Here is a 25,309-nt window from a genome sequence, read left to right on the forward strand (position 1 = left end):
AACACAATCAATTCCCTTAACAGAATACAGCAGGTTTGGAACCTTGACTAAGGGGCATATTCAATTGTTGGCGTTACACGGAAAAGTAACGCGGCGTGTGCACTATTACCGTCATTACGGTAATAGTGCGCGTAATTACCGTTATTATGGTACGTTTAATGCCGGATTTCAGCTCGCAGCGAAATCTGGCTTAGACTAACCGTAATAACGGTAATATTTTTAATGCCGCGGGTCACGCCAACAATTGAATATGCCCCTAAGTGTTCAGTCTGTGTGTAAGAGGAGGGAGGAAGCATTAGCTGCAACAAGACATATCATAGACTTTGAAAGAGAAGTGACTGTTGCAGCACATTTGTGTAATGTGCTGCAACAAACAGGTGAACAACTGTAGACTGACTGCAAAACAGTGAATGAAGGGCATATAATCAAATCGATAATTTCTAACCATGTTCTTGAGAAACAAAGAATGCATGTCTGGCGCAAACCTAATGAGCTCTACAGGTCTCCATGTTTCAAATTGTGAAGGGTTGTGGTGGTTTCGTAATGTGGACTGCATTGTTCTTGAATGGTTTGAGGGCAGTAGTTCCTTTAAAAGGCAAAGTCAATGCTAATCATTTCTTAATGGTACAGATGTATCTTCACCTATGTGAGAGGCATCTTCCAGAATGCCAAAGCACTCATCCACTGAGAACATGGGATATCTTGTAAAAAAGCCTGAAAAAGCATCAGCAAGGCATAGGTTGTTAATGAATTGTGTTGCCTCACTCCTGCATAATTCCAAACATTGTGCTGTTATGCCAATGACCGTATATACTCGAGTATAAGTCGACCCGAGTATAAGCCTAGGGTGGAAAACAGCGCTAATTTAACCACAAAAACATAAATAAAAATGATAAGTTCAATCTATGAAATCATTTTTAGCTAAACCATAAATAACAGTACATGACAAGGAACATTCATAAATGATTATAAAATCATTGGGTACAACCTAACCTAAATAAATCAAAGATAATGTAAGCAATACCCTAGGGTGCTCTTTTGTGATGTAAATTGATGGGTTTGTAAAAAAATGAAAAGTACAGTTTTGACAGGTGGCATCCCTGTATATATGAGAGAGAGTTGTAAAATGAAGTACAGTTTTCACAGGTGTCATTTTTGCTTTTACTGAAATTTCATTTTAATTTACATCTGTATTGGAACTTATTTTTATATATGTTTAACCCCAAGGGAAAGGTGTTTTAGGTCAATAAAAAGCTTCATTTACCCATATAGGTTTCCGATTACCATAGCCAGTTAAACCTTTTAAAGATTGAAATGAGCACAAATTACTCCATGTGTGCGTCCAAAATGAATCAGCCAATCTCAATTAACATTTGATTGAGATAATTTAGTTTTTGATCAGGACTGTCGAAAATGACAGCTATGATTATGAAGTCATCATCACAGTGGAGTCTGTGTACTCTGTGTTTATGTAGGTGTCCTCAGGTTTTCTCCCACAGTCAATTAATTTGCTGTTGACAAAAATGGACCTCACTGTGTGTTTTTGTAATAAAGAACTTCGACTATAAGGGGTAGGGATATAAATGTATGAACATTTTCTCTAAAGGGCTACATAACATGGTGGCTATATATAAATAATAATAATTGCTCGCCATAGAATCAGGCCACTCAGCTTGAGGGCCAAATAGCCAGGTCTTTCCATTTATGGCTGCACATGTGTCCTAATTTGCAATTTGACAGATCTGTGTGCCTGGGTTGAGTAGCAGGAATACTAGCTATAGGACTTTGCCTGTATGACTTTTTTTTTTTTTATTTGACTTTACAATATCTACTCAAGGTTGTACCCTGCTGACAAAAAACACATTTATTTTGCAATTAAGTGTTGTATTGTTTGTTCATTATCTAGTTTTGAAGTGTAACCTTATTTTGCAAATTTACAGTGCACTGTAAATTTTAAAAAAAAGGAGAGGGAGAGAGAGACAGAGATACAGACAGAGACAGAGAGAGATACAGACAGAGACAGAGAGAGATACAGACAGAGACAGAGAGAGATACAGAGACAGAGAGAGATACAGAGACAGAGAGAGATACAGAGACAGAGAGAGATACAGAGACAGAGAGAGATACAGAGACAGAGAGAGATACAGAGACAGAGAGAGATACAGAGACAGAGAGAGAGAGAGAGAGACAGAGACAGAGAGAGAGAGAGAGAGACAGAGAGAGAGAGAGAGACAGAGAGAGAGAGAGAGAGACAGAGACAGAGAGAGAGACAGAGAGAGAGAGAGAGACAGAGAGAGACAGAGACAGAGAGAGACAGAGACAGAGAGAGACAGAGACAGAGAGAGACAGAGACAGAGACAGAGAGACAGAGACAGAGAGACAGAGACAGAGAGACAGAGACAGAGAGACAGAGACAGAGAGACAGAGACAGAGACAGAGAGAGAAAGAGAAAGAGAGAGAAAGAGAGAGACAGAGTTTTTTTTACTTACCCCGCAGTGGAACGCACGTGCGTTCCAACAACAGGAAGTTCGGCATTTGGAAAGCAAGTTTGTGTTCCAAATGCCGAACTTCCTGTTGTTGGAATGCATATGCGTTCCAATGCAGAAGTTAACAGCCGAGGGACCGGACACCAGGTAAGGTCACCCGTGTATAAGCCTAGTGGCTTTTTTTCAGCATACAAAAATGTGCTGAAAAACTCGGCTTATACACGAGTATATACGGTACATATTTTACACGTTTACTTTTATATTTTCCTTTAATATTTGTCTAATGTATACAATGAGGGATGAATATATAAATATTTTTTACATAGTTTATCTACTTTTCTATGATGCTAGTTAGGCTAGGTACACACTGAAGAATTTTCCAACCGACGTGTTATCTCCAACGATTTTACTAAAGACTGAAGGTCCGATCACTCGGGTGATTGATGCGTACACAGTACACACGCTTTAAACAATTAACAAAAGACAGACGGGCCAGCCAGCGGCTTTTAACAGCCATATTGGTATGTTAAAAAAATGGGCCAAGCATGTTCATTAAGAACTACCCAAAAACTCTTAAAAGGAGAAGGAAACATGTCTTCTTCATTCATTCTGTAAAACATACCTGTTTACAGTGCACGTTCGTATAGAGGTAGACATATGCAATACACATTTACAGAAAACTAAGCTTTGTGCTTTTCTTGTAGACTATAGTGACAAAGGTGTATAATTAAACAATCAGATATGCTACACACATCATCAATTACTTTACCGCTATGAGCACCTAATTACCAATTGACTGATGTGCGTCGGAGATATACAGGCATCAGAAAGTTACATACATATGCGCCCAAAGCAGTCGCAGATCGAGGAACTATCGGCAGTTGGTCATGGATAGATCGGAAATTTAAACACATTACATAATTGTAAGGTGACTGGAACGAGATTATTAAACCGTACGACCACCTAAATGAACTGACAATCGGCACTTTGAAGCAACTTTCATCATTCATATATTTTTACACACTAAGGTGACATCCGAACAAACGATTGAATGCCGGCTGTTTTGCACGATGATTGGACGAAAAAGCTCCAGTGTATACCTAGCCTTGGACTGTTTGCAGAGCCTTCCATTCAACAGAGGTCCCATATTATGAATACTCTTGGAATACAAATTTTAGCTTTGTGACATGATCTAGCCTCAGCCCTCCTGTAATGCACTGACTATACAACACTGTTTTATAAAGAGAAGTAGTGTCTTCAAGAAATAGGAAAGTACTGTAAGGAAAATGTGGTCGGAGAGAAGGAGAGGCGAGAAGAGGAGATTATTTTGGTAGAGCACTCTTGAGAAAAAACATGTTTCTAAAAGATATGAGAAATTCCAAGCCAGCCACCTGAGCAGTTCCTTATGTGATGAAACACATTGGGATGTGACTTCTTTCAAGTTTTAAATTTAAATACCTTTCATCACAGAGCAGTGTCCACTGAGAGTATAGCTGTTCTCCTGAAACTTCCGTTATGAGTTTTTATGTATTAAAGCTGCAACAACAAATGAAGCATTATAGCTCCAGCCTCTCATTGGTGCCACTGGGGATGTTCCATGCAGCCATTTTTCCAGAGGCTCTGCTCCACGGGAAATTTCTGTACTCCCTGGGCACGTCTTAGGACACCTGTGTTACAGTTTGACAGGTGTACCGTCCCAGTCAAACTCCCCATCTGCCACTGTAGTCAGAGACCTGACTCTAAACTGGTGCTGTGTGATGCTTCGGAGAGGAATGTGAGTGGGAAGACCAATGAACAGCCACAATCACAGACAAATATACCCCTGAAGCCATCTTAATGTGGTGACTGAAAATGCATATTGCTTTAGGTGATAACTTTAAAAAAGTGTTAATAAAAAACTTTTGAGCACTTGAAGCGCCCCATTTTTTGCAGAACTTTAATAAAAAAAAAAAATTTCAATCAGAAAACTGAAGTCCTGTGACGCCAGTCTTTGTGCTCCCCAGTGAGATTCCATTAGAACTATTAGAGGAATTCAATTCAGAAACATCAGCTGATTTTGACTCATAAACATATGTCCTACACTTCTCTATATCATCATCATCCACATTTATTTATATAGCGCCACTGATTCGGCAGCGCTGTACAGAGAACCCACAGACAGAGAGAGAGAGAGAGAGAGAGAGACTAGGGTAAATTTTTGATAGCAGCCAATTAACATACTAGTATATTTTTGGAGTGTGGGAGGAAACCGGAGCACCGGGAGGAAACCCACGCAAAGACAGGGAGAACATACAAACTCCACACAGATAAGGCCATGGTCGGGAATTGAACTCATGACCGCAGCGCTGTGAGGCAGAAGTGCTAACCAGTTAACACAATGGACAGCAATTTCAGCAAGTGAACTCTCTGGGGCATATTCAATTAGCTTTTGGATTCGCGGTAACGCGCCGGAACAGCCGCGAAACGTAATACACGGTACCGCAATAACGTGGATTTTCGTTCGCAGCCCATAGGGTTGCGAACGAAAATCCGCGTTAATGCGGTACCGTAATACCTGCAAGAACGCGCACTTTTCGCGGCAACGCGCGTTACCGTGAATCCAAAAGCTAATTGAATATGCCCCATTGTACGTAACTGAACATCTTATCAGATGGGCAAAAAATCACTACATAATTACACTTAATTTTCTGCATCTCAAAATAATTCAGATCTAAACACACCTTGAAATTAAATTTAGCTACTTACTGTTTGAAAACATAACTTTTAGTTTACCAAAACATACACTATTGGCATACATTTAAATACATTTTTTGACAGCTTTAACAAAGTGGCACTTGATATACTGTATATTAAAATAAACATAAGAAATACAACTATATATTTTGATAGCTCGGTAGACGTCTGTTTAGGTGCCCAGTCCAAAGCCTTTTTACCAAGACTCTGTAGTGCCAGAAATCTTAATGCATGTTTGGTTAACGTAATCTGCACCCAAGACTCCTAATACATTCATTCTACATTATTATTGTTTGTATTGGTTTTTACCAACAAACCGGGTTGAATATTCAAGTTACTAACTGTAGCTGACGTTATGAATATTATGGCCAAACACATATTGTAGTTAATTTATTTAATATTTGAGTGTGTATTAGGTGCCTTGGGTTAATTCTTTTGTAAATAGTAGTCTGGCTGTTATGTTTACTGCTCTTTTACACAATATATATAATCTGCCAATAAAAAAAAGACTTGAAAGACTTGAAAACATGACTGGTTTGCTGTAGTGTTCAATAGTTTTGCCCTATGGTATTTAAAAAGCAAGAGCCTTTATATAGATCTTAAAAGGTATCCTAGATGAAATCCATCTGCAAGAGAAATGTGTTTTATACAAAATACTGCATGTACCATACCACCAAATAATCTGCATTATAAGCTACAGACAATCACAGTTAGCAATATTAACCTGACACCATGCCTAGATGATTTGAAGAAAGTGTACAGCAATTCCCAGTCAGATATTAATAAATGTACAGCTGTAGGCACAATGTTAATGAGAGCACTTGATAATTTGACTTGTTTCCACACAGGAATTTGAACGGTTTTATTTCAGATCATAACGACATTTATTAACGTCAAACAGACTGATTTGCAAGGTTCAACCTAGATAACTAGCTCTGGCACATCTACAACTGCAGACACTACATCAACTTATAGGAGAGAAGTTCTCCTGGAATTCAATATAGGTGCTATAATACAAATAATGTAGATCAGTATATATTGTGGTATCAGCAAATCTATTAGACAGACATCAGCGATTCGCCACCAGAAAATTCATGAATCAGCTCCAATTTTCCAAAAATATGACGAATAAATAAATAACACTCACAGAATCAGGTAAATTACAATGCAATCAGCAAGGAAAACCACAGCAGTCAATCAGCAAACATCAACAAGTGTCATGTCTATTGTCTTATAAAGGCAACAAACAGTCCCTCTATCACTTATCCTTCATATATTGTACTAGGAAAAAAAAAATCTGACTATTAATAGACCAGAATACTGTATACTGACTGGTGTGTTTATGTCATTTGTTACATATGGTACTTCCAGACTGCTTTATATTTTACTATAAAAATAAAGAAAAAATAAAATGTACACCCTACTTTCTACTACTGACTGACAACACAGTCTTCTGCCACTAGCGCTTTAAGCTATTTAGATTCAGAAGTACACCAGCAGTACAACAATATCAACAGGTGCACTTATTAAAACAATACCAGAGTAATTTGTTTGTAACATCTGAATGGGGCTTCAATACTTGCATATTTTAAATAAAAACAAACTCTATAGTCATTGATATAGTATGAAAAAAAAATTGGTGCGCTAACAACCACTTTATGTGTTAATAAAAGTAAAACACAATTCAGCAGTCACCAAAGCAACCTTTTAGAGAAAAAAAAAATCTATTAACAATGCAAAGAAAAATAAAACAATACAACTTATATGATAGGAATGTTGAGATAAGTTTCTGAAGATGAGGATGAAAAGCCACCAGTTCTGCAACTTATTGCCAAACAAAATGTTGGGAGCATACCTAAACTGTCCTATAGTACTTCCACTGATAATGATCAGAAAAATTGGCACAAAACTGACCAGTGGTCTGAAAGATGTAAATTTGCCATTGAAATGCCTTTCTGCCCAAATATTTTCTGAATGTGCATTCAGCATTGCCATTGGAAATGTAGCCAAAAACAGTTGATACCATACAACTGTGGAAATTGATCAACAGTGGATAACTGTTAACTCCCTTTCCAGCACAATTCACAAGAACAAAGGGTCTCATTTAGAATTGGACGGATGTTCCATTGTCAAGCTCAAAATGTACTTTGTAATACCACACATGCACAGTAAAACAACATGGAATTTAGAGTTTGGCACTTGTGCCCCCCAAGTCGGGAGTGTTACCATGTGTATCTCTCACGGAGATGCTCAACCCCTGGTGCAAAGATCCATGCAGATAATGATGCAGTGTTAAAAAACCATAAATATAAATCATTCTGTCCTTCCTCCCCCCTTCTTTCCCTACAAAGTGAACTGAGGACCAACATTCATAGCCCGACCTGGTTACAGCTAATGTAATCAGCAATTATCACCAGGCTATGACAGGATGGGCTGGTCTCACTATAACAGGGAAACCCACAGCTTGTTCAACATGGGGCTGAATTCCCGAAGGTATACCGGTCAGTATAAAAAATGCTGCCTCACCACTAGGAAAAAAAAGCTCCATGCTGATTACCATCTGGGCTGTTGGGAATAGCCCCTGGGCAATCATGTAAAAATAGTAAAACATAGTATTTAAGTAGTTTAACATATGGCACTACTGGTCACCTCATGCCCTGGCACCAATAAATGGTTTATTATGCTGGCAATTTGCTTCCAAATACAATTGAATCAGCACACAAAGGCTTTCCAGTGTTTTATACATCTCTAGATAAAATTGTGCATGTGAGCTGTATACTGTTTAAAAGAAATGTCATACGGTAAAGTTTAGAGCCATAACCAGACAACCGGCATCAAACGGATGACTTGGATGTAGAAAAATGCAAGACAAGGCAATTGATTCACATTAGGTGAAAGTAAAATAATTATCACAATGGTACAATTCAATCTACAGAGAAATAATTGCCCACAAAAGTTAGATTAACCAGCTGCACTAGGAGAACATGTATGTCCACATTGAATATTTGCTGTGACTGTTCTCATTATGCAAGAAGAAAAGATTTTAAAATAAAATAAAAAAAATTGAAGTCCACAATCTAAAATTAAGGTTGGAGATGTTAATGGTGATTCCCTTAATCACCTAAGCTCGGGAAAGAGAACAACATATAAATGAGGTTAAAGAGATGGTGGCATATGACAATATGGCAGCAGCTTCTTTTCAACATCACCCTGGGAAGCTTAGCATACATTTGATAACCATGAGTCCCACTTAATAGCTTAGAAATGTATAAAAGGGTATACTGCTCCAAAAGCAGAAGATCTATAAATCAATAAACTTAGTTCCTGTCTGAATGAAAATGTACTTACACCGATGTAGTTACATAACTTACAGGAACCTACGTCCCATTAAACTAATAACAGAGTTTGAACTTGCACAAATTGACCTTAACAGGTTATGTCATAGAAATTTGCTTACATGAGATATAACTGTCTGGACAAGATACACTTTAACATGAGATCACTTGATTTAATTCACCTACATTACCTGACAGGATTGCTGGTCAGAGAAACCCGTAGGGAGTCTAAGTAAGAGACAAGTCTTTCATCTGTAGAGCCTGATTTCAGTTCATGAATGAATTCCTGTGGTGAGATCTGCCTGCTGCTCTTGAGGCTCCCCTGTTTCAAGATAAAAATCATGCTGAGCAACTCTCACTATAGTATATCACATTCATACATTACACAGAGAGAAAAATTACAACTTTTTTTTTTGCTTTTTCTGAAAAGATGTTTAAGTTGCAAGCCATGTAATGATTAGAACACTAGTTTAAAAGTAAATTCATTTTACCACTTCTATTTAACAGTATCCAGAGTGTTTTTTTGCGGTTCAATCCTGTAAATGAACAATCTGCTTTAAAGATTATATGCAGTGTATGTTATCTTTACACATTAAAAAAGAAATGATAGTTGATGGTTTACTTTCATAATGACTTAAACATGTATGATGCACAAGATAAGAGAATATTCTTGCTTTTCAAAAATCAATAATAAGAAGGGAAGCGCTGATAAAATTAGCAATTTATTAAAACATATCAAGTATATGTAGCATAAAGCACAGATAAAACACAAATAGAACACATATATTTCATTAGCATTCTATATCCCAAATCTAGAGCAATCTGGATTGCATTTAGTATGTATATCAGTAATGGTCAATGATCATAAAGTATTGCGGTTGTAGGAATATAAACTTCGTTGTGTATGCATATATAAACCATATGGCATAAGGTATTACAATGTCCTGAGTGGATGATTCCACAATATACCGTAATGTGTAACCTTTAACTTTCAATCAACGATCCACAGTATACCTAATTACAGCCAATATGTAGGTAGCAGTATAATCTGGGAGAATGACTCCATCGGTTACCAGTCCCAAGCCTGCATATTCTTAAGGACAAATTTGACCAAAGTGTGTAAACGATATAGCTAAAACTTAGCTTGATTCGGTGATGGTTTCCGCGGCTTCCTGGTCTGTATTAGGTTACAGGTTCAATAGTCCGGATAGCAACCAGAGTATAATCAGCAGCTGATGTACGTACTGCTGCTAGTGGGAATTCCCAGAAATGATGTATCGGAGGTTACCTGACGCGTTTCTCCGTCACCCGTGATGGTTTCATCAGAGGTAAGTATCGTGTCCAGACTCTGTCCTATTTAAATACTGAATCCAATCTGGTGATTAACCCTTAGGTCGCCTATTGTTCATACTGATATTATTTTATATGATCGCAACCAATAATCCTTTTATCCAGGGTTTAGTGCACTCCTATATATTCTTAGAAAGAATAATTTATTTGTGGGTTATAAAAATTTTCTCATTGATCAGATATAATTATAATAAACATAAGGACCAATACTTCTATTCATAAATAGTAGAGTTTCAACATTATAGCTAGTGCTTTATATGAATTGAGTAATGACAATAAAAATAATAATAAAAATTGTCACGAACGCGCTTCCAGCTGCCGTGACTTTGGGGTGTTTGCTGTCTGAGGTCACACACGATTTCAGCCCGCAGTCTCTCTCACCTATCACACAGGTTCTAGACCTACGGAATCGACCCCAAACACAGCGCTCTCACAGACACTTCAAGGATCAGCCACCACCTATTGAGTACGGGCAATAGGACCCCAATATACTGGCTTACACTGGCACATAGGCTTCTAGTTCCACAAACTAGCTAGACTTACACCAGCACACACAGGGTTAACTCTTCACACCTCCAGACTGTTACACAAATGTAAATACAAGCACACACAGCTTGTTAATCAAATGTATCAACAAATCACACACAGGGTAACCTGGACAAGCAATCTCTCTTCTACACAGGTTTTGGATTCTTTAGAGTATCAAGGATGCAACTTATTAATTTTAGATTTAATATACAAAAGGTACAGGGCATTCAGATATAAAGAAAAATAATTAATTAACAAATAATAAATTTGACATAACAAGCAAAAACAGTTTAAAATAAAAGAGATAACGTACAGAGCATTACTTACATATAATAATCTGTATGCCTGGGGCAGGCAGAAATGATGGACAGCCCTTCAATTAGATTGATCCCCAAAAGTCTGACCCTTTGTCCCTCCAGACACAGGTTTTTAAGCAAACTCAAATGGGACGGCATTCACAGGGGCAGCGTGAATGCTAATGTGGGGGGCGGAAATGTCCCCTGGGTGTTACCTCAGGTTTGGTCAAACTATTCTTAAGTTTTGACCTGTTGGTAATTCTTCACAGATATATCTCAGAGAAATAACACCCCCCTCAATAAACCGGTCGTAATCTCCCGCACGTTTAAATACCAAACATAATGGAATTACAACAATATCTAATCTCATACTGAAATATATGTGCCTATGGCTGTTCCCTATGTAGTTGGCATCTATCTTTCAAGACCCCTTTGTGTTCCCTGCCCCTCAGCACAGAGTGGCATCCAGATTTCCCAAAATATGAAAAATGAATTAATTTCCTTTCAAGTTCACATTTCTATATACCTGTATAGGCTTTCACATGCTGTCTACCAGGATCTCCTGTAGGCAAATGGTTCTCCAATTTACACCCAGGAGTTAGTTTGTGTTTACACTACCTATTGGAAGGAAGTAAATTAGCTAGGGAAATACATGATCAAATACAATGGATGTCTGTCATCTGCATATCTAAAGCTGGTCTCTTCACCCAGGGTTTGCTTTAACTCAATTACCTGCTCCTGGGCTCATTTGGTCACACCTTTATGTGAATTGAAGATCAGGTTAATTTAGGTATTCATGCAAAGATTTATTTTGGGTCCTGACATCCAATATTCTATTTCAGCATATCAGATTTATGCTCTCATCCTGACAAAAATTAAAATAAAATAAAATACAGCTATGTCGGTCTGAGATGTAACGCATCAGAAATAGCAGAAAATCAATATAGAAATTGACAGATATAATAATCAAATAACAATCAGTAAGTATATCCCTCGGGTATATACTCTTATGATAAGGGAAGAACATATATATTATATATATATATATATTTTATATATATATATATATATATAAATATATATATATATATATATATATATATATATATATATATATATATATATATATATATATATATATATATATACATATATATATATATATATACACATATAAAATATCTATTATTCCCATATATATACCTTATATATTATATATTGTTTAGCTCTAAAGTGTCATTGAGACCAAAGGGTAATAGAATTGAGTTTAAAAATCCAGATTGCTTCACGTTTAGAAAGATGGTTAAATCTATCACCTTCCCTTTTTGATGTTTTGATCTGTTCTATAGCTTTAATTTTAACATTTTTTTAAATCACCATTCTGGCACTTATTTACATGTTCTGGAAGTGTATGTATCTTGACACCTTTAGCAATATTTCTTTGATGTTCCAAAAAACGTACACATATAGGTCTAGTCGTGCGTCCCATATTTTGTATACCACATCCACATAACTAGATCTACAGTCCATAATGGTCGTGATGGTAAACTTTTCTTTGGTAACAAATGAAGTGAACTCCATGTTCAACCCACTTGCATGTAAGACAACGATTCCTGCTGCACCTATAAAATCCCTCAGGTCTGCTCTTGAGCCAGTCTAGGGATTTATCTAAAGGTAAATTTACATTCGTATTCACAGGATTAGATATATTTTTACGTGTTTTCTCTTCACAGATACCCAAAAAATGACTGGGCGCTAGCTTTTCTTTTAAATTGCGTGCCCTCCTGAACACCACATTCTTTCTTCTATTAATCAAAGGTCCCAATAGATCATTCATTTCTAAGATCGCAGAATTTTGATTAATTATTTTCTTTATACTTAATGCAAAATTATTGAACCTGGTCACAAAAACAAGTGATTTATCTTTTTTCTCATCTACAAACTTCTTCCTGTGAACGAGTAAGGACAACAATCCTGTTGTTCAACCTCTCTAAGAGCATTGTCTAGCAGTAACTTTGGATATCCCTGTTTAATAAATGAATGATATATTAGGTCTGCTTGTTCTTTAAAATCAGCTAGTGATGAACAATTTCTACGTACTCTAAGGAACTGCCCCCTAGGAATATTGATCTTCCAATTTCTATCGTGTCCGCTTTGGAAGTGTAGATAATGATAAGTATCTACTTCCTTTGAAAAAGTCTTTGTAGCTATCTTACCTTGGTCAATATATAGTGACACATCTAGATAATTGATTTGTAATTTGTTCTGTACACTTGTAAACCTAAGACCAAAATCATTGTCGTTAATATGAGACACAAATAAATTGGCCAATTCCTCACCGCCATCCCACACAAAGAACAGATCGTCAATGTAACGGCCATAGAGGACCAGGCCCGCCCCAGCCAGCGAATCCCAAATATACACATCCACAAAGAGGCCCATGTACAGATTTGCATTGCTCGGGGCTAACCTGGTCCCCATTGCCGTCCCACTAATCTGTAAATAGAATTCTGAATCAAAAATGAAATAACTATGGTCTAGAATGTATTTAAATGATGATATGATAAATTCCACCAGAGAAGGGTCCATATCAGGATCCCTATCCCTTCTAATCCACGTATGTGATGTTAGAATATAAGGCTTCCACGTCACAAGTAATGAATCTATATGAATCCTTCCAATCCACTCCATCTACCAGATGTAAGAAATATGTGGTGTCTTTTAGATGAGATTTCAATGAGATAAAGCGTTGTAGATGAATATCTACAAATGATGATAAGTTACTCGTAAGGGACCCGATTCCGGATATAATAGGTCTGCCAGGCGGTAGTTTTAAATTGTTATGAATTTTGGGCAATTGATAATATGTCAGTGTTATTATATATTTGTTAAATATATAACTAAATGTATCTTTATAGATAACCCCATTGTTGAATGCCTCTTCTAAGAGAATTTTAAGCTCTTCTTGATAGACTATAGTAAGGTCAGATCTGAGTTTCACATAATATCTTGAGTCACTTAGCTGCCTTAAGGCTTCCTTGGTGTAGTCTTCGATATTTTGAAGAACCACACCTCCCCCTTTGTCAGCCGGTTTTATAATCAATGTTCTATCGGACACTAGTTTTTTAAGGGCTAGTCTCTCTTGTCTAGTAAGATGGTCTTTAAAAGGTTCCTTTTCTGCCCTATCACATAAAAGTCTGAAATCTTCCATTGTTTTTTATAGAAGCTTTCAACAAAAGGGGCCTTTATATTGAAGAGGATAAAAATTTGACTTATTCTTAATTATTCTAACCAGGGTACAAGCTGTTGCATTATACACTTCTACAGTTGATAAAGGTTGAATATGATTCGATTCCATAGCTAAATCTAGCAAAGCTGTATGGTCACTCTGATCCAGAATAATAGGCATCACTTCATTCTTTCTATCCTTCAAATATTTATTGGCAAAATATCTCTTACGGCTCAAGTTTCTCACATGAACAAAAAATTCAAATAAATTCGGCTTAGTAGACGAAGCAAATTTTAAACCTCTTTCAAGTAATCTAGCTTCATAGGGAGTCAGTACTCTGGAGGAAAGATTGCTCTGCTCAGCCGTTTTCAATGGGCCCCTGCTTTCTCACACCTAAAACCCAGGCTGTGTGACACTGTGGAGGAGGGCTTTAACAGGACCAATGAGCACCACTCTGTAGCCATATGAAAGTGACAAGTAGAAAAAACTCCAACCAGAGGACTGAAACCAACAACAACCACCCAGGCGGGAAAGTGTTGCGTTGAGACAGGCAGCAAGAAGGACAATGCCCTGAAGTGCAAAATATATAAATAAAGTCAATTGAATGGCGAAAGAAATCCATTATATTGTGAGAATTTTGCTCTGAATTTTGCTCTGAAGTCTGCTCAAGAATGCCGATCTTTCTTTACAAAGCTAAAGCCACCCAAACGTAATACTGACCCTGTACCACACTATAACTTCAAACACAGAGCAACCACCAGGTAGTGGAAACTACCCCAAACAAAACTTCAACACCAGAGACAGACACGTTTAAGTTAGTGTTATCCTTACACTGGTTTCTTGCCAGCATAATTTACAGCAATTACCTTTGAAACATGTATAAATTTGCTATTCGATAATTAATTTTTCTTAGAGCAGACAACTTGGCTTATTATAATTTCCTATGCTCTCAGTGGGGTACATTTATAAACAATCTGCTGTACAGAAATAACGTGCAAAGCAGAGTTGAAAATTATGGATAAAAATGCAATGTTTGCCATTTTTTCACAACTGCTCCATAAATATGGCTTTATGGTCCTGATATAAAACTTGCCATTTTAGTGAAGCCCTGACACATTTCAAAATGGGGTGCAGGAGGACACTGGAAATAAATATCTTTATATATGTGTGCATTAATATTTCCACACCCCCTGCTTTGTAAGCATGGTGCTCTACTATATTGACTTCATTTGCAAAAACTGTTTTATAAATGAATTGTAAAAAATAGAACCATTAACTACTTTGTGAGACATCATAATGTGAACTCCCAGTCAGTAAAGACTGAGATCGAAGAACTAATATAAGCCAGAAAATATATTACCCATTTCTCGGTTTCACATGTGTGAACACATACCAGGGAATTTTCTATGTTTGGCATTCGTGTCAAATTATGTATATGTAAAAGAATGACAGGATTTTAGTGACACTTTATTGCACAATTAACCAGCGCTCTTATCAAATGTGAGTGGGATATACTTATGCAGAAAGTACAAGACCACGCAACCTTAGATTTGGTTACTTCTAGTCGAATGATTAATTATAACTAAAGCACCTAGTAGCACAACACAAAAAAAGAAAATAAAAAAAATCATACATAGGACATTATAGGATTTGTTCACATCTTACTGTTTTGAATACAATCATGCTGTTAACTGCATTGTCGGGAGGTCATGCAGCACATCCAATCGGAGAAGGAAAAGTAAATTTTGGCCCATTCTACACCAAAGCTCACCCTCCTTCCCTTGCAGGCTCTGGACTGAAGTTATCTCAAGGCCCCTAGATTAGTTGGTGAGTGGGGAAATATGAGGGTTATTTGGGAAGGTTTATGTGGCGAGGTCTGTGTGGTCAATGTGAGGGAGTTTCTAATAAAGTGATGATGTACGAAAATTATGTGTGTTAAAAACTGCAGATCAAGCTTCAATGGTTGTATTCTCTATTTCTATATAACCCTAGTTTAAAGTATATTCTCTACTACTGTTTAAAGTGTAATGCTCCCTTAGCGATCTAATGTGATGATGCTTGATACCTATTTTAATAATACCTTTGATAGGAATACAAATTCATGAATAATCAAATATCATGGCCCAGAAAATATTATTCAATATTATGACTCACTGCTTAAAAAGTGCTAACTCATAAAGCACTTCCTCCTTTTATTACTAGTTTAGCAATCCACTTCCATAGGACCAATATTTAGCAAAATGTACACTTCTCATTCGTAGAAACATCTACCCCTTAATGTTTTTATTATAGATAAAAATGCATCCTGGAACGGCCCACTCAATTACATCCTTTTCTTTTCTCCTGGAATAAATGTTGAATGTGCAATGGTATGCCTGAGTAGCAAGTGGGGAGAGCAAGTGGAGAGGTCAGAGGCATGTCTGAGTGGGTGGGCGGAATAATGGAGTGGCCAAGGTGGCATGTGGGGGGAGGGGGGCAAGTGGGGATGAATGCATTGCACAGCAGATTTCTGAGACACACATGAGGAGTTTTGGAATATACGTTGTTTCTAAGGGTATATGGGGATTTTAATATTTGTGGAGGTATTTTGTGTCATATCGTGGGATTATGGAACAATCTGGAGGGACTTTGGGATGAGCGAATGAGTGCTGAGGTCATTTTGGGGCTGTTTATTTTTGTATAATTCTTGAAACTATTGTTAATGTGTAGCCATGGAGGACCGCACATACTGCCTTTGAAGCAGGGGCGGACTGGCCATCTGGCTCTTATGGAAAGTGCCAGAAGGGCCGATGGCTAGATGGGCTGCTCTGTCCATCCGACGGCACCACCTCCCGGCAGCACATTTCCCCCCCCCCCCCACCAGGCAGCATGCGCTCTACCACGCAAGGGGGGGCACAAACACTGGGCCCCTCTAAATCAGGTCTAATATCCTCTGAAGGAGGGACTGTGTAGTGGCTGATGGCTAGCCCCTCCTCAGGGACCAGCCACCTTCACAATCTCCCCTATGTGTGGCCTCCTCCTATCCTGTCAGGAGTCACATGGGGTATCATCCCATGTGACCAAAGCAGCACCAGAGGCAGATAAGAGTCTCCTACACAGCACAGATGGAACAAAGTAAGTGTGAGGGGGAAAAGGAGAGATATATTATGATAATATATGGGGTGGTGTTAATATAATGAGCGATGGAAGGGAGGGAAGTCTTAATATAGTGGGAGTCAGAGGTAGGCTATTAATTTAATGGAGTGTAGTTGGGGGCTAATTCTGTAATGGGTGCTATTTTATTTGTGGGATTTTGGGGGGGAAATTTAATTTATTGTTGGGTCAATTTATTTTATTGGTGGAGCATATTAATTTAGATGCAGTGATGAGACCTTTAATTTAAACCTTGGGTGGTTTATGATTAATTGTATATGGGTCTGAGTTTGGGGAGGAGGGATATTTATGAAATGTGAATATGAACTATTTAATGCCGAGGACGGTTGTGGGAAAGGTTTATATTTATTAAACGTAAATGCTATTACTTTATTGCTGGGGCTGTTTGGAAGGAGGGATATAGGTTTATTTATTAAATGTAAGTAATATTATTTTAATGTTGGGACTGGAGGGAGGTCTAATTATTAATTGTGGGTGCTGTTGATTTAATAGGGGCTGGTTGGAGTTTTCTAAATTTTCCAAATAGGGCCTCCAACATTCCAGGATCTAGGCAAGCAGCAACTGATTTAAAGACACCAGCAGCCAAAAGGGAGTTAAAGTGACAAGAAAAAGATAGAAGAGAGCAGAACAGTCTGCAAAGTATCCTGAATCTGGTAGGGCAGTCTCAAATTTAGGTTACTGTCTTGCTTAGTCAGGATTTGGTCCTATTACCAGGACAGTTGGGAGGTATGTCCCCGCTACACACTGTACTGCTTGTGAAGGCAGAGCTGCGTGCACCTAACAGTAGAGCACAGAATATTGCCTTAGCTAAAATGATCTGAACCATCTTAAGACAGGAGGAACCTTGTGATGTAAGTGCACCCCCTCATGATCCCTAATCCAGCTCTGGTTAGCAGGAGGAAGCCGATAGCATGCTCCCAGTCCCTGGATAGGACACAGACTGAGGAGCTCTAAGTCTCATGCGATCCCTGCTCACTTTACAGGAAGTTCACACCCTGATGGATGTCAGCAACACCAGAAGCATAGATACGTTCAGTGGGCTGGGGTGTCATAATGTGCCTGGGGAATGTGGCGTGATGTGGCTGGAGAGGGTGTGGTAAATGTTTTATTATAATCTATGTATCAACAGTATGTTGACCACGCCCATGGCGGATGTGCTGCTACTTGACAGAACACAGTTTGTTTCCTACTCATCAACAGAGATAGGCCTGTTTGCGTTAAATGCCAGGGCTGATTTGTAGTCCCAGTCAGACCCTGCCTTAAAGTATGTCATCACTGATCGCAGATAAAACTACATTTATTTTGCGAAGGACAGCTCTTAACCAATATTATGTCATACACCTCTCTGGATAGAAATATCCCGTAAAAAATTTAACTCAACATTATGGAAATGGCTTACGATGATCCAAATTCAACATACCTACATATACACACACACAAATGGGTGGGACACTCACATCAGTGTGTATGAGGGCAAGCTTTTTGTAAAGATGTAATGCATGTCAATTTTCAAACCTTTTCTACAGTCCAAGCTTAGCCAGACTAAGCCTTAGTCACAGTCAGATACATTCAAAACATCAAGCATGTGCACGTCATTATGTGACATCGCAAGTGCACTGGGTATGACTTGCACCCAGCAAAGACACCTAGTCACCCTGCATGTCTGTTTGGCAAATGCCTCCTGGATTCCACCCATAATCCGGCTCTGGTCTTATCCATATAAAATGCATGAGATTAAGGCAGTGAACACACAACATTAATGCTCATCTACAACATTAACTCTCATTCGATGTGTTAACGTTAACCAATAACTGAAAGGAAAAATAAAATGTCCTGATCAGCATGCCAATTGATGTGTACACACTAAACATGTTTTACAAGATTTAGCTTTCAGATATGTGCTCTTAATCTATCATGACCATCATCTGAAGAGATCGTGACAATGCACACTCCATAAAGATCTATAAATACTGTGTCATGAATAGATACACTGCAGAATTGGAACAACATTATTCCATTGGTTAATGGGAATTTTAGCCCTGTTTAAAAATCAAACCAAACTACGGGATGTGCTTTAGAACGACAAACATTCATCAATGGAGCATACACACTAATGCGATATCAGGCCGAATGGTGTTTTAGCGTGGCCTGATAATCGTCTGAAAAGTCTGTACTTCGCCTCAATAGTGCCGGGGTTTAGAAAGTTGATAGGGTCACCTATATGTGTGAATGCAATTTCTGATTGTAGAATTATGTTTGTGGTCATCTGAGCACATTGCAGCATAGTGTAGCTGGAACCAAGAACCTACAAAGATTATTGTAGTGGGCATGCCTATACAGATTAAACACTGAATATATTTAACTGTCAATGGCTGGGTCTTCAGTTGTTTATCTGACACTAGTTTAAAGTCTTGTTCAGACAGGCTGTAATGTAGGGATTTTAAAGCACTTACCTGAATTGCGTACATGACAAATGTCAGATGCATTTTAAATGCTGATAAATCACTTTTGGCTAGGGATTATTAATTCCTGTACTTAAATGCATGTGCATGTCCAATTTTCTTTCATTTTTAACATGGCCACATTTACAATGCATTACAGCAGAGGGATCAATAATCTCTGGCCTATATTCATCTGTAGTCTGTCAAGAAGGAAACACAAGTAATCACCATTAAACACTGCAATACTACCTGTTTAAATGAGTCCTTCAGCCGAGACCCTAAAGTAATGTTTTACTGTACACAAAAGCCAGAGAACCTTACTTTACACAAACTATATATGTACACGCACAATTAAACTAAGTGCATTCCTTATTACCATTCATAAAACGTCATACTGTTAACATGTGAATTACGTCCATGCACCCAAACACACCCATGTTAAAATAGAATACTTGCTATATGCTGTAAATGAGATACTTATTTGTATTATAGAGAAATGAGACAAGTGTGTAACACACAGACATTTCATTAAACAGTATTTTAGAGTAAGTGACAGTTTGGAATTATTATTTTTTGTTGTTGCGCTGTATTACACATAGGTAGAAAACATAATTTAAATAGCATTAACAATAAAAAATTTCCATAGTGATGAGCGATAACTGTTGAAAGCTTGGGAAAGCTTATTAAATAAACATTGATTTCCTGATATGCCAGCCACTATTTAATGGTTCAATGAAGGATAAAAACCTACTTTGCTGAAAATCTGGTGGACAAAAAATACCCTGCTGCTGCAGTCATTATTTCATTATTAGCCATGTGAATGCACAAGTTTATTGTGCTTTTTTTGTTTTTTTATATCAGTCAATGCACATGGAATTTTCCTGTCCCCTGTGGTTTGTGTTACGCAAAGGCCAAAATTAATACAACATTTAGAGATAGTAGAAAAAGTGGATTTGCAGAAAATTGTACAACACAGTTTAGTTATCAGTCTTGAAAGAGATTGATAATCACATCAGTTACTTGGCTGATTCCAACTCGTGAAAAATAAATTAAAATAAATCAAACTGCATACTTAAAAAGAACATGAAACTTAAAATTCTATAAATAATAAAAGCTATATAAATTCTTCACACAAGAGTTTTGTTTTTTGTTTTTTTTTTAATGACTGGCATCATGTATTAAAATGCTATATTGATTAATGTAATGAACAAAATAAGGACCTTTGCTATGCTAATGTGCTACCATGTATACATAAATCAATTGTTTGTTATTGTTCCCTCCTCCCTCCACCCCTCACTCTTTTAAAACCATCCTAAATTGAACCACTTTCTTGAAACTTGCAAGGTCAGAAATGTGTTTTATTGTTGCGGTATTAACCGTTCCTTGATTTTAGGCAGTGATGAAAATGAGGCAATGCTGGAGGAGATACTTGCTTTTACTGCTCAGATTGCAATATTATTAATAACTCCATGTCCACTCTTCAGTTTATTTCCTGGGCTTGCAGGAGAAACTGGAGGGAAACTATGTTTCCATCTTTTTATGATTCTTCACACTCAAAACACTCTGTGCATACTAATTTACATGAAGAATGAAAAGGTTCCGTAATTCATGGTTAAGAGTTGAGTCAAAGGGGTTGTCTACAATCAGATAAACAACTATCAGCCAAACACAATGTAGATAAATGATGGTGGTGTCACTTTCACCTCATTACCTGGTACCACTGTCTGCAAACTGGGCAAGGACAGAAGTTTAAGCATTGTACAAATGAGCCATCCTGGGAATCACATTGTTATGGATGATAATCAAGTAAATGCGGCTGCAGGTTGTACAAATTTTGCACAATATATTTTTTTCTGCAAGTTTAGTATCTGCAAGAAAAAAGGCCACGAAACTGCATGCCTTCAGAAGACACCGCTTAAAAGATATTTTAGCCATGACTTTTCCTTTTTATAAGTGGTTTTGAATCATTTCTGCTGTACAAAATTGGTTTAGTGTTTGGATGTCTATGTCATGGATTGTAATCTTGTATATTTTAAGGATTAAATTAGTATAAATTAACGATGGGCCCAAGCTGATACACTTCAGTGGCCACATAGGTGGCCCTCTAACCTTCAAAATGACTGCACATCATTAATCTCAGTAATAAGGTAAAAATAAATTTAATTAAAAAAAGAGATCTGAAATACTATAGCAGGCATTTCAAACATGTGTCATAAATGGACTATAAATCAGGAAGGAGCTAGGGGCCACAGATTAACGCTCGGAGGGCCACATGCAGCCTTAGGGCTGCCTGAGGCCCATCACTGGTATAAATGCACCTGTACTGCAAATTCAGCCATGTTAAATCAAACAGCTACAAGAGTTCTTCTGAAATGAAGGAAAGAAGCAGCGTTAACCATGCTATCTACTCAGCTAGAGAGGATTGAAGGTGCAAGCTTTCAAGATTACTTAGGTCTCTGTCAGGCAAAGTATATAATGCAGAAATTTTCTAGCACCTTTGAGGTTTTATCACTATACTTCTAATGGTATGCAATTTGTGGTAATGAAAGCAGTCCTAATGTCATCTCACTATGGCTAGTAAAGAAATAAATGAGAACAAATGAAATGAAAGAAAAGGGTGTGTCACACTTCGCTCTCCGGGTATCTCCACCCGAGCCTCAAAGCACAGACTCTCACGTTAAGCCTCTTCTTGGTGCAGGCTGTCAGCCATGGTTTGCATCTGTGATTACTTCACATGTGGTTTTAGTCAGCTCTACTATTGGTCAGTCCTCCTTTATAAGAATCCTCCTTTCACCTATTCATTGCTGGTTCTTCAAGTCTACACCTGGCCTGGTTCAGCTGCCTGTTCCCGTTATTATCTATACTGCTTACCTGCTTCGCTCACCTGCGGTGATTGCTGAGATCTACGTCTGCTAGCCACTCTGCATACACCGCTGACTACTGCTAACTCATTCCACATTCCTGTGGTAAGCTGTGGCTCATCGTTTGCTGCATATTTGAAGTCCACTGATCTCTGCTCATCTGTTCCACTCATCTGTGGTAATCGCTGTGATCAACGCCCGCTAGTTACTCTGCATGTACAGGTGACTAAGCTGTGACTCATCATTGCTGCAGATTGGATTACTCTGATCTCTGTGCTCCTGTCCCACCCATTTGTGGCAATCGTTGCGACCAATGTCCCCTGCCTACTGCTGAATCGTTCTACATACTTGAGGCCCTCTGTGTCTCTTCATCGGTTGCATATTTGGATTCAATTGAACTTACATTATATTCCACTTTCAGTGGTACTCACTGTTGTTAATGCTCACTATGTATCAGCTTGAACTGTTAACTCCACTCACTGTTTCTACTCTCCTGTATAACAGCAGTGCCCCACCATCCGCAGTATACTCTGCACTCCAGTGAACTTTATATTTATATTCCACTTCCAAGGATTACTTGTTGTTGTGTACACTCACTATGTATTCTGCCTACATTGTGAAATGCCGCTGATTGTTTCTACTCTTCTGCACACAGCCGTGGTCCATCATCTGCAGTGTATTCTGTACACCACTGAACCTTGCATTCATGTTCCACTTCTAAGTGGTAATTGTTGTTATTATCAACCGATACCTGAACTGTATCTCTCTGTATGCTGTTTAGATCTATTCTCCCATCTGTCACACTGGGAACTTCCCTGGAGGGCCACGACCTGCAGGGTGGAAGCCGCTAAAGTCCAAATTCCCTTGCGGGATTCCCTGGTGAATACCTTCCACCCTGTTAGACTCCGTACCTCTAGGTGAGTCTAGCCAATCCCAGTTGAGACAGCAGGATACCACTCACTTCTTTATGTGCAAACCTGGCAGGGTGATTCTAAATTGCTGGTAGGAGCGGATTGTAACGCATCATTTTACTTTCCCCATGAGCAGGAATCCATTTCCAAAGATAGTGAAGTCAAAGTAGGTATACTTCCACCACAATGAAACATTAAACATTCCAAGCAGGGGCAGAACCATGGGGAAGGGTGGGGGATTGAAAGCATATTTTCATTGCATTCAATGGGACCCATGTAGCTTTGGTGTGACCTGTCAGATCTCGGCTGCTTATCACCAGAGAGCAGAAAGATAGCTCCTGGATTTGACTTGCCTAAATTGCAATATTTAATAGTCAAATAGGCATCAACGATGGTTCTTCTTCATCATCATTATCTTTTTCTTTAAAGATTTTATTTTTGCAAAGGTCAATAAAAAGGTAACAGTCCAAAACATGTTATGATACATTCAAACTATGCGTATTCAGGGACTAATACATTCAGTATATAACAGTGGCGAATCAAGGCATTGACCAGATTTTTACTTTGAAGATAGAAAGAGGTAGAAACAGAGAAGATAAGTTAGTGCACAGAAGGTGGGCAGGATAGAAAAGGAGGCGGTGTGGCAAGCCGCCAATAGAAGAAAAGAGGAATGAAGCAGGGCAAAAGATCAGAGAGAGAAGGGAGAGGTAGGGGGGAAAAGGTAAAGGGTTGAGAAGGGGTATCAAGTGGAAGTTGTAGAGAAATCAAAGGACAAATGGAGTTTGAATTTGGAAAAAAAAAAAAAAAAAAAAAAAAAAAAAGATATCCACGGCGCCCAGACTTTATTAAATGAATTTGAAGTATACCGCAATATGCATGTCATAAACTCCATTTTGTATGAGTGCCAAACCCTATTAATAATTGTCTGCATGGTAGGCGCAGTGGGTTGTTTCCAATTAGTGGCAATTTGACAAAATGCAGCAGAAACTATGTGACGGAACATTTTCGTTTGGTAGCTGATGGAATTCCAAGTGGGAGAAGGAAAAATCTGGGAGAGATTGGAATGTCAATCTGTAGAATCTGAGACGCAAAGTTCCGTAGATCCAACCAAAATGGGACAAGCTTGGGGCATTGCCACCAAATATGGAGGAAGGACCCTTCCGACGAACATCCTATCTAGCAGGAGTTGGAAGAGTCCGGATATATTTTTTGTAATTTGGTTGGAATCCAGTACCATCGATAAAGAAGCTTATAGGCGTTTTCTTTCAGCTTCTCACAGATTGAGCTAGAGGCAGTATTGGATTTTATTTCATCCCAATCCTCTCTGTCTAAGGGATCTCCCAGATCCTCCTCCCAAGCCCGCTCATGAGAATCTTGGATGTCTGAGTCAGGGACCCTCATTTCCCCATATAGCAAAGATATAAGGCCATTGGTAGAGGAATGCCGGAGGAAAAGTGACTCGAAAGAGGTCAACAGTCTGATTCTTAAAGATAATTTAGAGGCGGAGTGAAAATTTCTTAGTTGCAAATATTGGAAAAAAAAAAAGTGTTGGGGATATTGAACTTAGTTTTTAGGTCTTTGAATGAGGGAAAAGTAGTATATTTTGTGAAATTATTAAGATAGAAAACATCGTTCTTTTTCCAATAATCAAAAAATGAGATTATACGACCTGGTGGAAAATCAGGGTTATAAAAGAGAGGAACGATTGGACTAGGAGCCGGGGCGAGACTAAATTTTGTGTTTGCTTGCTCCCAGAGAGAGAGCGAATGCGACACAACTGGATGACAGAGAGCAGACCGAGGGCGTTTAGTGCGAGGGAGCCACAGGAGAGAGGAAGCGGAACAAATACCCAAGCTTTCGGCTTCGATCGAGACCCAAACTCTGGAGGAACCCGATGAATTCCATAATATACATTGGGCAAGTTGCGCTGCCAAGAAATAGTTTTTAAAATTGGGGACCCCCAAACCACGATCCCGTGCCGATCTC

General features: G+C 38.3%; 1 protein-coding gene across 1 annotated transcript in view; it reads right to left on the reverse strand.

Moving 5' to 3' along the window:
* The window catches only part of DIAPH3 (diaphanous related formin 3), a 503,156-nt gene that overhangs the window by 333,184 nt on the left and 144,663 nt on the right, over positions 1 to 25,309 (reverse strand). The window contains exon 5 of the mRNA XM_075199796.1: positions 8,746 to 8,876. Within this exon, the coding sequence (XP_075055897.1) occupies positions 8,746 to 8,876 (131 nt within the window). The remainder of the gene's footprint in view (positions 1 to 8,745; positions 8,877 to 25,309) is intronic.

The sequence above is a fragment of the Mixophyes fleayi genome, chromosome 2, assembly GCF_038048845.1.
Source record: "Mixophyes fleayi isolate aMixFle1 chromosome 2, aMixFle1.hap1, whole genome shotgun sequence".
Classification (NCBI taxonomy): Eukaryota; Metazoa; Chordata; class Amphibia; order Anura; family Limnodynastidae; genus Mixophyes; species Mixophyes fleayi.